We start from the raw sequence: 13384 nt of genomic DNA, 5'->3' as shown, positions 1-13384 counted from the left end.
ACACAGGTAGCCCTGGATGTGTGACAGTATGGTGCTCTCGCCTCCGCCTCTGTGGGTATGTGACTTCAGCCAGGACTGAGCTGGGGTCCTTTCTTGGAAAGTGAGCCCAGAGGCCTTGGGCCAGGAGCTGCCTGGAGGTGCTCTGGGTTTTAACAAGGCAAACACTGATCATGCCAAGCACTGTATATTGAACCCTTACTCTGTGCTAGACACTGCATGCGCTTCACGTGGCCTCATTTGATCTCCACAAAGACCTAATGAGATGGTGGGGTTACTGTACCCATTTGCAGATGGGGAAACTGAGACTCAGGCACATGATTAAGACCCTGCCTAGGAAAGGGCAGTGAGACCTGCCCCCATGAGTCAGGCAGAGGGTCTGAATTCTCCTTGGGAAACTTCTGCTTTGCAGAGGCTTCTGGTCTCCCAGGCCTGGATAGATCAAGATGCTAAGGATTAGCCACTGTTTTGATTGCCAGGCTTGCTCAAGAACACGCCTTTCTTGGCCTGCTCTGGGACTGTCTGGTCCTTCCCCGCCTCCCCACCACTCCCAGACTTGACCCCCTGCTCCTACGGTAGCAGATGCTCCATCAGCTTCTCCCCTGTCCACACCAGCCCCAGTCTGGCCTGCAGCCCACCTCTAATCCTGCCAGCAGATGTAGGGAAACAGGAGGAGAACCTAGCAGCCGCTTTTCCTGCCATTTTGAGGAGCTGTTCCGAGTGTGGTGAGGGAGGCTCAGACCTGGCAGATGAGCCCTCCTGCGGCTATACAGAGCCGGAACCTGTGACTCAGGGCCTCATGGACAGGTTTCTAGCTTGCTTCTGTATAAACAAATAAGGGAGTGGGTTCCAGAAAATATACTGGAATGGGAGTTTTCTCCCAGTAGAATTTGCATTAAAATGCCCTGGGGAAAAGTCACGCCCTTTTCCTGGACGCTTGACTGGGAGTCTATGAGGTGAGCCCAAGTGGATCAGGGCAGTTCTGTTGGACTGAAGGCCCCAGGCTGCTGGACTTTGGCCCTGGGCTGCTGTTCATCTGTGGTTTGGCGAGGATGGGGTTAAAGAAAGGCTCTTCTGGGACAGAATTCCTGAGATTGGAAGAGAATGTAGTGGATCTGCGGGAATTGGTGTGATTCTGGGGCGAGGGTCCTTGCTGTTTACCAGATCCTTTCTGGGTCTGGGTGTTGACCTGGTGGGACTCTAGGGCTAGGTCCCTCCAGGCCCGGTGCTGGCTCTTCCTTTTCTGAAGTGTTGACTTCTAGAGCTGCCTCTGGGGCCACCCATCCGTTCATTTCCCTTCTATGGACAAACATTTATCGAGCACTTACTATACGCTGTCGATAGAAAAATCAGCCCAACAGGCAGGGCTTGCTTAGTGGCAGGGAGCCCACCCATCCATCTGGATGGGTCACAGTGGGGTCACTCCTGTACCGTATTTATTGAGCTCTTGGGAGCTTATGGCCTTGTGGGTTAAAGATCCCCCTGCCAGACTAAGGATGGGAGAGACTGGTGGATTGAGGAATCAAGAAGGGGAGACAGAGCAAAGGTGAGGAACTTCATCCCTCTTGAGGTCAGGGGAGCAGAGACGCAAAGGGCCCATGACTTGATGGGGTCACTTGCAGTGATCAGCAGTGGCGGGGCTGAATTTCAGGTCCTTGGGTTTGCTGGCTGGAATACACTTAACAGGGCTCTACAGATGGTTCAGGCCAGAGCCACGCTTCAGTCCCTTCTGCCCCCTCCAGAGCCAGGGCTTTCCCTATGTACCATGTACCCATACATTCCACATTCAAACCCATCAAGAAGAGGGTTTGTCAGTTCCCACAGTCAAGATCAAGGACTTTGAGACTGAAGCAGAGAAGCCAGAACCCTGGGTGGATGGTATTAGCTGACCTTGGAGGCCAAGTGTTGTGTTATGTGTCCAGCAACCACAGTTGTCGTGCAGGAAAGCACAGTGGTTAAGAGCACAGACTCTGGAGCCAGATGGTGGAAGTTCACATTCCAGGTCTGTTAGTAATAGCTTCTAGTTCTGTGACTCTGAGCAAATTATCTGAATTTCGCATGCCTTAGTTTGCTCATCTGGAAAATGGGATAACAATAGTAGCTGTCCTCCCGGCATCCCTGGTTGTCATGAGGTATAACTGAGTTAAGAGCAGTGCTGGTCTGTGGCAGGTGGCCAGCTGTCAGTGGGTGCAAGATGCCCAGCCTACAAGGGGCACAGACAGGGACAGTCCCTGCTCTCTTGGAAGCCAGCTGACCATACCATGCAAAGGACTCCACATGAGAGGCACTCGGTGCTCAGTCCCCACAGAATGGCAAGATCTGGTCTGGGAGGTAAGGCCTGCCTTCCTGGAACGTGGGAAGGCTGAATCAAGTCTGAAGGGCAGCAGGCCACCAGGCCAAGGGGATGAAAGGAGGTCAGGGAGGGCAGCAGGCCTGCTGGGTGTGCTAAGACTTTTAGACTTCATACAAAGAGCAGTGGGAAGGTGTGAGGTTTTCAGCAGATGGGACACAGTCAGGTGTATCATTTAGCAAAGGCCACTCAGGCAGTTGCAGAAGCCAGGTCCGTGGCCATCAAGTTGAAGGGTGGCCAGCGGGGAGGCCTGGAGCTGCCCCTGTGGATGCTGATCTGTGCCAGGTGAAATCAGATGGGATGCAGGGCCCAGGTCAGGTGAGAAGCTCTGGGTCTGAGGTGGACAGGGCTTCAGCTGTGCCTGTGCTGGGCGATGAGGCACCTGGCCCCTTTCTCCCTGGCAGCTGGCTGCCCCTTCCCTCCTCTGGCCTGCTTGGTTTGCAGTGAATTACTCAGGATTACTGTGAGCCCTTGGGCATCTGAGAAGGACAGGCGGGCAAAAGGGGCCATGCTTAGTGATCCGAGGCATCAGACCCCAGCCTCCCCTTTCCCTTTCTCCAGTGACTGAAGTAGGACATACTCTTTAAGGAAAATGTGTAAAAGTCTGCTGCTGCTGCTAAGTCGTGTCAGTCGTGTCCGACTCTGGGTGACCCCATAGATGGCAGCCCAACAGGTTCCTCTGTCCCTGGGATTCTCCAGGCAAGAACTCTGGAGTGGGTTGCCATTTCCTTCTCTAATGCATGAAAGTGAAAAGTGAAAGTGAAGTCGCTCAGTCGTGTCTGACTCTTAGTGACCCCATGGACTGTAGCCTACCAGGCTCCTCCATCCATGGGATTCCCCAGGTAAGAGTACTGGAGTGGGTTGCCATTGTCTTCTCAGGTGGAAAGGTCTAGAAAGTATCAAGAAGAAAGCTGGCCTCCTGCTGTGGCCCTGTCCATTGATAGGCACTGATTGCATTTTATACATCCTGTGTGTCAAGAACTGGCCAAGGACCCAACATATTTTGCAGGTTGGATATTATTACCCCCATTTTGCAGATGGGAAAACTAAGGTATAAAATATCTAAGTAGCTAGCCTATCCCTGATAAGTATCAGGGACAAGATTTGAATCTTCTGCTGTCTGACTCCAAAGCACATAGTTTTAGCCATAAATCCATTAGCTCCATAGCTCTTTAGCTCTGTAGATTAAGCTATATATGTGTGTATATATATATATATGTTACATATATATATATATATATACACACGTATATACATATATATATGCATACTACATATATATGAATAATTTAAAATATGCCTGTACATAAGTGCCATATAGTGTTTAGCTGTTACTTTATTAACAATTGCCTTGTAGAAAGACTGAACCAATCTATGCCACTGCTAGCATTAGAAGAGGATATTTGAAAAAGATAACTCATTATTGCTTCCAATACACTGCACTGATCATCTATGAATAATTTTCTTACATTTGCTTTCTATTGCATTTCACCATTTATGATTTTGTTTTAGGGGTTGGGATGTTGTCTTTTGTTATTGATTTGTGAACATCATTTGTGTTTATATATGAAGGCTTATTAAGGCTTCATCTATCTTACAAATTATTTTTGAGTTTATTGTTTGCCTATTGAGAGTATTCATGATGATTTTCACAAATGAGAGTGTTACCTATTTTTTTTTTGAACCAATAATAACTGACATTTATTAGGAACTGACAATATGTCAGAACCTGAGCCTTCAGGAAAGCCCTAATTTGGAGAGAGCTCTACCATAAGAAGAGGCTTCCCTGGTGGCTCAGGTAAAGAATCTGCCTGAACTGAGGTGGACTGGGGTTTGATCCCTGGGTCGGGAAGATCCTTTGGAGAAGGGAATAGCAACCTACTTCACTATTCTTGCCTAGAGAATTCCATGGACAGAGGAGCCTGATGGGCTACAGTCCATGGGGTCACAAAGAGTCGGACCCGACTGAGCGACTAATACTACCATATGTAAAATGTATGATTCTTTACTTTTGTACTTAGACATTTCTTTCCCATACTAAGACCAGAGAAGTATTCACTAATATTCCATTTTATAATATCATTTGTACTCAAAATTTTAAACCATCTGGAATTAATCTTCATGGAAGTAGGTATGGGTATAGCTTTATTTTCCCTGCAGTAGCTGATCATTTATTGAATGACATTTCCTCCACTATGATATGATAGACCAGGGTCTATTTTAGGCAGTTCAAATATGTTTCATTGCTATGCTTGTATATTTTTAGGCTAGTAAAATATGATTTTATGACAGTTATTATCTTATACTGTGTGTCTCCCTCCTCCTCTTATAATGTTCTGGCTATTTAATCTGTCAGATGTATTTTATGCCCATCTTAATAATTTCCTTAAAAAAAAACCTCTGTTGGGCTTTTTCTTGGAATTGTATTAAATGTGTTTATTTGTGAAGAATTACCATCTTTAAAATATTAACTTTTTCCATCTAAAACCATGGCATATCTTCCCATTTGGTTGAGCTTTTAAAATGTCTCATAATAAACCTCTATAGTTTTTATTGCATGAACCTGGCATATTTCTTACTAAGTTTGTTCTTAGAAATTTTACATTTTTGTTGTTGTTATGAATGGAATATTTTCCCCATTATATTTTCTAGCTGGCTTTCAGCTATTGAAAAAGAACTATTGACTTTGTATATTTGTACTTTTGGTGTTTATTTTACAACCATGCCCTTTGCTGAATTATTTTATTAGTTCTAACAGTATTTCACTCAGTTCTCCTGAATTTCTAGACCGGCACTCATATTGTTTGCAAAAAAGGACATATTTTTGCCTCCTTTCCCTCGAAGGTTAGTAGTCTTATTTGTTTTTCCTGCCTTATTGCCGAGGCCAGAACTTGCAAACACGTGAAATAGTAGCAATGATGGTGAGAGACCTAGTGACTCTTCAGAGGACCTCCCAGAGCCGGGGCCGGATGTGGCCCAGTCCTAGCCCTAGAGTTGTCTCTTGAGACTCCACCGATTTATTTTCTCACTTGGGAAATATTTTTCTGATGCCTCCTCTGGGCCAGGCCCTGTACTACGTACTTGGGATCATGTGTCTTGCAAAAGATGACTTGCACAGGGGATTTCTGGCCCAGAATTTTCCGGTCCCTCATGGTTTGCTCCTTCTTTGTCTCAGCCCCTCGTGAGGCCTCATGTAACCAAAGCCTTCTGTTCTTTCCACTTCCCAACTTCATTTGCAAGAAAGAAGCTCATGGTTTCCATTCCCGCTCTATTAGTAGCATTTCTGCTTTCGTATATACCTTCCTAACCATCTTCTAGCTCCTCAAGGCTCTGTTAACTAGAGTCTGCTGTTCCATACAGAGGGAAAGGGACTTGTCCAAGATCACATAGGCTCATTGGCTGGAGAGCTGGGTCTGGCACCCAGGTCCTCAACCTCTCCGAGGTATAAACAATTAATTAGACTTTATTATTCCTTATATCTCTTACTGGAGAACTTGCAGGAGTCTGGCTGGGAAGATGGATAACTTTCTGCATCCCAGAAGTCACACCTTCAGCTGAGCAAGGGTGCCTTGAGCATCCCTGGAGCCCACACTGCATCTGCCTCCCTTCTTGTCTTCCTCCAGCCTTAGCTTGGCTGATTGGCTCTCAGTCTGGGTCAAGTTCTCCTGGCTTTCTCTGGTACTCCACATATCACTCATCATAGTTGTTCATCTGCCGTGTATTGAAATGTAAAGATCTTGGGCTCTGGAAGCAGACTTCCTGAATCAGAATCCCATTTATGAATTATAGGATCTTGGACAAATTATTTACCCTCTCTGTGCCTCAGTTTCCTCATCTGTGAAATGGGGATAGTGATCATGGCTCCCTTTAGATTTACGTGTTGAAGACTTAGAAGAGCACTGGAAAATGCTAGAGCAGCCCAGCATTACCAGTCTCTGGTTTCTCCCCCGAGAGGTCCCCACAGGCACGACTTGTGTCCTGATCCCCACCGTGGTATTCCCAGTGTACACTGTAGGGTGTGTAGATGTTCAGTAAATTTCAGTGTTCTTTTGTTGTACTCAGGCAGGGAATAAGTCCCAAACACGGTGCTGGCTGCTGAGAGTACAGAGAGCAGTCCATAGAAACTAAAATGCCCCTGGGTATGGCCTCTGGGCAAAGGGACCAGTCTGGCATCCCTTCGCGTCTCAGTTTCCCCCTTTGTAAGATGACAGAACAGGATGCACGAAGGCCCACCCATGAGAGCATTTTAAGCCCCGCTCCTCTATAGGCTGCAGAGCGAGGTGGGCAAGGGCGGGGTGGGTAGAAGCTGCTATCCTTTTTTGGCCATTGGAATCCTGGGTGGCCCTGGGCCTGGCCTTGCACATGGACATAAAAGGCATTGGAGCTGGGCTTATGAACGCCGAGGCTGGGAGAGTGTCAACAAGGGGCTGTTGCAGCATGAGGCTGTTGATCCTAGAGGTGAGGCCTGCAGCAGTGACCTGGATGGACCTAGGTGGACAGAGAGTTGGGGTTCTAGCAAGGAGGGACTGGCCTGCAGCCTGGGGCAGCCGGAGGGCATGTGGAAGAGGCATCTAGGCTTCCCATTTGTAAGTGAGGGCTCTGGAGTCAGATAGACCCAGGACCTAGTGAGACCTAGTGAGACATGGCCTCTTACCTGCATGCCACCCTGGACTATGACTCAGCCCCTGTGAATCTGGGGCTTGGTCCTGTGTTGCCACATGTGGGTGTAAGAGGGCTGGCGAGGTGCTGCGTTGAGTGGGCCTGGCACAGTGTTGGGCACGTGGTGGGTGGGCAGTGAAAGGGCGCCCTCACTCTCTTAAGGCTTGTTCCGGTTTGGAATGCAGTGATTTCTCATGCAGAGTGACTGAGTCAGGATTTGGAAGATCTGGGTCCAGACACAGAAGAGAATCAAATGGGAACTAATTAAAGTTGGCCAAACCACCCTCCCCACGTGTCACATCCATCATCTCACTGGCTCCTTGCCAAGAAACCTGGATGCCAGGCGGCCATGTGTCCCTGTACCCCTGTGTGTGTGTGTGTGTGTGTGTGCGTGTGTGTGAACATGCATCCATGTGTCTTTGTGCACATGCCTCAGTGTATGTATGTGTGTGTGTGTGCTGTGCAGCCTGCATTTTAAAGGTGAGGAAACAAGCTCAGAGAAGTGAAGTCACTTGCTTGAGACCCTACTGTGAGTCTGGCTTAACCCAGGACTTCTGACTCAGGACCCAGATTGGGGAGGGAGCTGGGGAGTGAGGCTAAGGGACAGAGATCAGGAGACTGACTTCTCAAAGGACTGTCTCCTGAGTAATTTAATCAGGTCGGGCCACAGCCCAGAGCCCTCTTTAGCTGTAAGAGACACATTTGGTAGGTCCTTCCCTGAGCACGTGCTCTTAGAAGCTAGGATCCTTGTGATGGGGAATGCTCCCTTGTGCTTGGGACTAGGAATGCCGGTCTGACTGGGGACATACTACTTGTCAGTTTCTCTGCTGTTCCCTGCCTGTTCTAACTTGTTAGGCCCCAGGTTCTGGGAATCACCAATTCAGGGTCCTAGTCTTAGCTCTACCAGTGCCTCAGCTTGGGTTCCTGGGCTGTCCTTTTCCTTCTCCAGGCCTCAGTTTCCCTGAATGTGTTATGGGGTAATAGCACTTCATTGTCCGCTTCATCTGGCTATTCTGGGAACCTGGTGGGTTGAGGGATGTTGCAAACTGTGAAGGGCTATACATAGATTAAGTGGCTGTTAGTGCACTGGCTCTAGGTGATTTGAGACGGTGAGGTGAGCATCAGGGGCTAGGAAAGCAGAAAGAATCAAGCTTAACTTCAGGATGTGTCTCTTAGAAGGTCTCTGAGCGCCCTTGGGGTGCTCATCACCTGTGCAGTTGGTGGGGGAGGATGCAGTCAAGCTGCATCTTGGGAATGTTTCTGGTTTGGCTAATGGATGATTGGGGGGGAGTGGTTTTCTACTTGGGGGTGACTACCTGCACAAGGACCCAGCAGCAGGAATGTGCAAGTCCCGGGGGAAGAAGAATCGTGGTCTGGGGATGGGGCAGAGGGGCCCTATCTTTGGGCTGGGCTGGTAGGAGGAGAGCGAGTTCTGAATAGGGTGGGTGGGACCAGATGATGGAAGACTTGGGACACCCAAGGGGGAGTTCAGACTTTGTCAGTAGGGTGGTGGGCAGCTATGGAGGGTTGCTGGAACAGGGGAGTGATGGGATTGAAGAGGACCCCATGGAGGAATGTGAGTGGGGTGCAGGGGGAGGGCATTTAAGCAGAAGACAGGGATATGAGCGTAGTTGGTGGGGAGATACCCTCTTTAGAAGACGTGGCGGCCAAAGTGGAATTGTTTCTGTTTCAGGGACAGAAAGGGGACCCCGGGCTCTCACCAGGAAAGGCCCACGATGGGGCAAAGGTAGGTTTCCAGGGACCCCAGCGCTCAGGGAAGTGGAGGAGTGGATGGTAGGGAAACCGCCGTGCTGGCACAAACCTCCTGACAGAGGCCTCTGCGTAACAAAAGGCCGGAGGCAGGATGTAGAAAAGGACGTGGTCTGTTCTCTTTGAAGCCCTTGAGCTCTCCCTGCACCAAACCCAAAGCCATCCCTGCTGCCTTCTTCCCATGTGCAGCCAATAAAACCGACAAAAAAATGTGGCCTGTGGACATTCCTTTGGTGACTGTCCTTTGGCCTGATGCTCTGAGTGGGTTTTCTGCAGGGCCTGCTAGGTGGCCCTCGGCATCCAGAAGCTTCTTGGTAGCACACGCCCAGGAAGCTTCCAGCAGACATTCGAAGACCCCTCCGAGTTGGTTAGTTCGACACACAGGTCTGTGGAAGGGAATGGGCTGGAGAGGCAGGGCTGCCTGACCCTGAAGCGCTGAGAATAAAACTTCTCAGGACGTGGAATGGAATGGGCTGGAGAGGCAGGGCTGCCTGACTCTGAAGGGCTGAGAATAAAACTTCTCCCATGGAAGAGAGAAGAGTTAGGCCCAAGGACTTCATTGCCCCTGAAGCATCCACCCTGTAAGTTAAGCAAGGGGCCTGGAGGGAGTGGAGGTCAGGCCAGAGCAGGGGAACCCAGAACTCCAAGATCACCCAATGTCCCGGACATCCATCCTCTGGAAGGAGTCCTTGAGTCTGGTCTCCTTCTGAACACAACCCCAAGGCCCTCCTGACTGGAAGAACCCTGCTTCTCAGCCCAGCCTCTGGTGCATGGAGACTTAGAGATAGCGGCTTCTATTGATTTCTCTGAGACACAGGTGGCTCATTCCTTCACATCTTCAGGAGAAGTTTTTTCACTGTGTATATACATCCACATGCACCCCCATTGGATCCTCTTAAGCTTATAGCCCAGGCAGCTGGGCCTAGCTTGCCTGGGAGGAAACAGAGGCCCCAGAGGTGGGTGGCTGGAGGCCCCGCAACTGGTCAGGTGCAGACCAGACTTTGTACCCAGGCTGGATGACCTCCAGGGGCCCAGGCTTCTCTCCTGCTCCTGCGTTGTCTGCTCCTGGGTCTCATGGTGGTGGCAGAAATGCCCCCTACTGGGTGGCCACCATGCCCAGCACGGGCAGGAGGGAGGGGGTCAGGAATGCAGGAGAGGGATTGCCAGTTGAAACAGGTTGCGTGTTCTCCAGGGCAGTGGTTTGCAAACATAGTTTTGGTGGTGTAACCCATTCCCCAGATGGCTCCTTCTGCCGAAGTCCAACATAGAAAACAGATCAAATGGAGCGACTGAATTAAGTGGGGAGGGGCTGGGTCCCCTGCCTGTTCGGCTGCCTTCACCCTGCGCAGAGGACCTGAGTCTCCTCTGAGGCCTTTACGCCTCCGTGAATCCTATTCGCAAGCCACTGGCCGTGGTAGGCCGAACTTTCAATGAGTGTCTGCTCCTGTTCCCCTGTCTCACCCCGTTTTCTGTGTTTTTTCAGGGCGACATGGGCTTGCCCGGGCTCACTGGGAATCCAGGACCCCTTGGACGAAAGGTACACCTTGGTGCTGATGCTTCGCTTTGTCCAGTGGGTTTCCTAGCAAGCAGGGTCTTCAGGCAGGAGTGCTGTGTACTGCCTCTCCCCAGCCCTGGCCCAGATCCTTAGCAGTGGGCTGGTGGCCAGAAGGGAGAGAGGTTTCTGAGGGTCTGTGCTTACCTGGGGGCATGGAGCACCTGGGCTTGGAGCAGGTCCCCCCCGACCATGGTTAGTGAGATGTGACAAGTGACCCTGGTTTGCTGTCCTTCCTTTTGCAGCCCAGCTGCTCCAGGGAGGTCCTAAGGGTGCTCTCGGTGGTGGAAGGAATATTGTCAGAGCCAGGAGCCCCCATAGGTTCAGCTCTACCTTCCATGAGCTGAGTGGCCTGGGACCTGCACATCCCCTCCCTGAGCCTCAGCCTTCTTCTACCTGGAGTGACCATGATCTACCCTGTCCCCTGTCCCTGATCTCCCGGGGACTATAAACCACCAGCAAGGTCTGGAGCCTGGAAGTTGAGAGAGTGGGCTCTGGGGTCAGCTGCATCTGGACTCTACTCCCTGCTCCACCATTTGCTCGCTGTGTGACCTGGGGCAAGTCAGTAACCTCTCTGGGTCTAATATCATCACTCCCATATACTTCAGGGAAATCTCTATAGAGGCAGAGTTCTCTGTGCATTCTGAGCTGTTCTCATCCACCCCCACCCCAGCACTGCATCAGTCAGGCAGGGGGTATTACCTCTTTGGGGGAAGAGCTGCCATTTTCCTAGGTGGTGGGTCTCTGGCTGGCTGTGCCCCTGAATTCCTCTCCAGCTTCGCAGCTAGGGTGTCCCATCTTTCAGACTAACTCTACTTGTGCCCCCTCCAGGAAGCCCTTCTAGAACTCCAGCTTTTGAGTCTAGAGCCTCTACTCTGCTCAAAGACCCATAGTCCATCTAGACTGCGTTCTTTTCAGCCCCCAGACCAGCCTCACCAACCAGGACATGCAAAAATGGTTTGTCGCTCTTCCTACAGAGCCTCGTTCAGGGCCTGTGTGTAGTAGGTGTTCAGGAAACAGGGAGGACAGTGCAGGGTCAGGGTCAGTTGCTGTTTTTGCAGGAAAACCCCCCATTGCTGATGGGTTTTCAGTCCATAGATCAGCCGAGGGCTGCGGCTTGAACATCCATGCTGGCTCCCAGCTGTAGCCACAGCTGCCCTCTGCCTTGGCCATCTGGTTCTCATTTGGGCAGTCGTGGCATCTCCTGGCTCCATCCTGTCCATGCTCTGAGGGTCTCCTGGCGCAGGTGGGCGTGGAACATCACTGCCCCCCAGACTCCTTCTCCTCCAGCCTCCTCGGCCAGAACAGGTCCTCCTGCAGATCTGAAGAAGCCAGACCCAGCAGGAGTGCGTGGCTGTCTGTGAGCTGGGGAAACATGGTCTTTTTGGCTCAGAGAACACAGAGGGACTCCCTCTCCCCGCTCACTTCCTCTCTGGGCTCCAGCGCTTTCTGATGGATGAGGTGTGAGTGGAAAAGTCTTCTTCCAGTCCTGGCTCATAAAGCAGCCAGTGGTGGTCTCACTTGGCACGGGAGTAGGAATCTAGCAGAGCAGGCGGGAGATGGAAAACCAGACTGGACTGGCTCCTGCCGGGGGTTCTAGCCTTCCTGCTCTTAGCAGATGTCCAGGGAGGCCCAGAGTCCCCAGCCCAGGGGAACCAGCTCACCAGAGCAAGGAGAGACATCTTTTCTAAATTAAGGAAGAGTCTCTGTGTGGTAGGAAAACGATTTGGCAAAGCCATTTCCACCAAGCCCCTCTGGCTCCAGTCGAGGCAAACACAGAGGAGTCTGGTCTGGCAGGCCAATGTCACCTAATCACAGTGGGTGGTGGGCAGATCATGGGGGTGCTCGGGTCTCAAGGCAGGGACCCCTGACCAGTGGTGGGGGTCAGGAAGGCAGACAGTGGGGTGGGCAAGCTCACCTGGAACTGCCCCTGTTTGTCCGTAGTCTCTCCTCCCGCAGGCATCTTTTGGTAACAGTGGTAGCCACATTGCGCTGGTCCTGCTGGATGGTTTCCTGCATCGTCTCATGTGGGGAGCCTTGAGCGAGAAAGAACGTCAGTGGCTGAGAGGCGAGGTCAGCGTGCCCTTTGCTCATCAGCACATTGAATTTTGGCGTCACCTCATAGTGACACCAGTAGCCCTATTCATTCATTTCTTCAGCAGGATGGATTGGTTGTCTGTTGCGTGTCGGGAGGTGTGCAGGCCTCTGAGCTGAAAAAAGAGACAAAAATCCCTGATCCTCAGAGTTTGCAGTCTTGTGGGAGGAAGGAGGCAATAAAAATGGTGAAAATATGAGATGTGTTAGAAGATGAAAAAGGCCATGGAGAAAAGTGGGCAGGAGAAAGGGACTTTGAGTTGGGAGCTTCTCATATTGACTAGTGTGACAGAAAGGCTTGCTGTTCCTCATCACATCGCTTCCTCATAATAGCCTCCAGCAGTTAAGCAGTATTATGCCCATTTTACAGCTGAGAAAACTAAGGCCCAAATAGGTCTCATTCATTCATTCACTCTTCCAGTCATTGCACAAAGATGTACCTAGGTACCTGGCCCTTTGCTGACACGGGTGTTAAATGCCAGTGAGATCACTGGGGGCTTTCGGAGAGTGACGTCTACAGCCCTGGTTCCCAGCCCCTCTGTGTGTGAGAACCAGTAGGGGAGTTTGTCCTCTACCTCCACGGGGGTTCCGGTTCAGCTGGTCTGAGTGGACTAGAGCACCAGATCGTCAAGTGCAGCCAAGGCCGAGAGCCACTGGGTTAGTGGACACAGCTGCCAGGGTCACTAAATGGCAGAGCTGGGATTTGAACTCAGGTCTTATAACCTGCAGGCCCCTTCCCTCTCTACAATGCTGATGGAAATAGTTTCTTACATAAGAGCCTCCCCACCTTCAATAAGGCTCCCTTCTCCACATCTGTCTGCGATGCTAGCCGAGGGACTCTGCTGAACTGATTCCCAAGGGCAGGTCAGACACGCCTGGATGGAATCCCAGCTCTGTCCCCCTCCTGCTCTGTGAGCTTGGGCAAATGGTCTCAGTTGCTTTGTGCAGTGTTTCGCAGGGTT

General features: G+C 50.8%; 1 protein-coding gene across 4 annotated transcripts in view; it reads left to right on the top strand.

Annotated features, from left to right (window-relative positions):
* COL27A1 (collagen type XXVII alpha 1 chain) overlaps positions 1-13384 on the top strand; it is a 151306-nt gene that overhangs the window by 28680 nt on the left and 109242 nt on the right. For 3 of the 4 annotated variants that reach the window (XM_069573854.1, XM_069573853.1, XM_069573856.1), the window contains exons 6-7: positions 8700-8753; positions 10260-10313. In XM_069573854.1, the coding sequence (XP_069429955.1) occupies positions 8700-8753; positions 10260-10313 (108 nt within the window). The remainder of the gene's footprint in view (positions 1-8699; positions 8754-10259; positions 10314-13384) is intronic. The other variant, XM_069573855.1, reaches the window with a different exon arrangement.

Source organism: Ovis canadensis, chromosome 2, assembly GCF_042477335.2.
Source record: "Ovis canadensis isolate MfBH-ARS-UI-01 breed Bighorn chromosome 2, ARS-UI_OviCan_v2, whole genome shotgun sequence".
NCBI classification, from domain to species: domain Eukaryota; kingdom Metazoa; phylum Chordata; class Mammalia; order Artiodactyla; family Bovidae; genus Ovis; species Ovis canadensis.
Note: the sequence above shows the minus strand (reverse complement) of the source record. Positions and strands in the feature narration are given on the sequence as shown.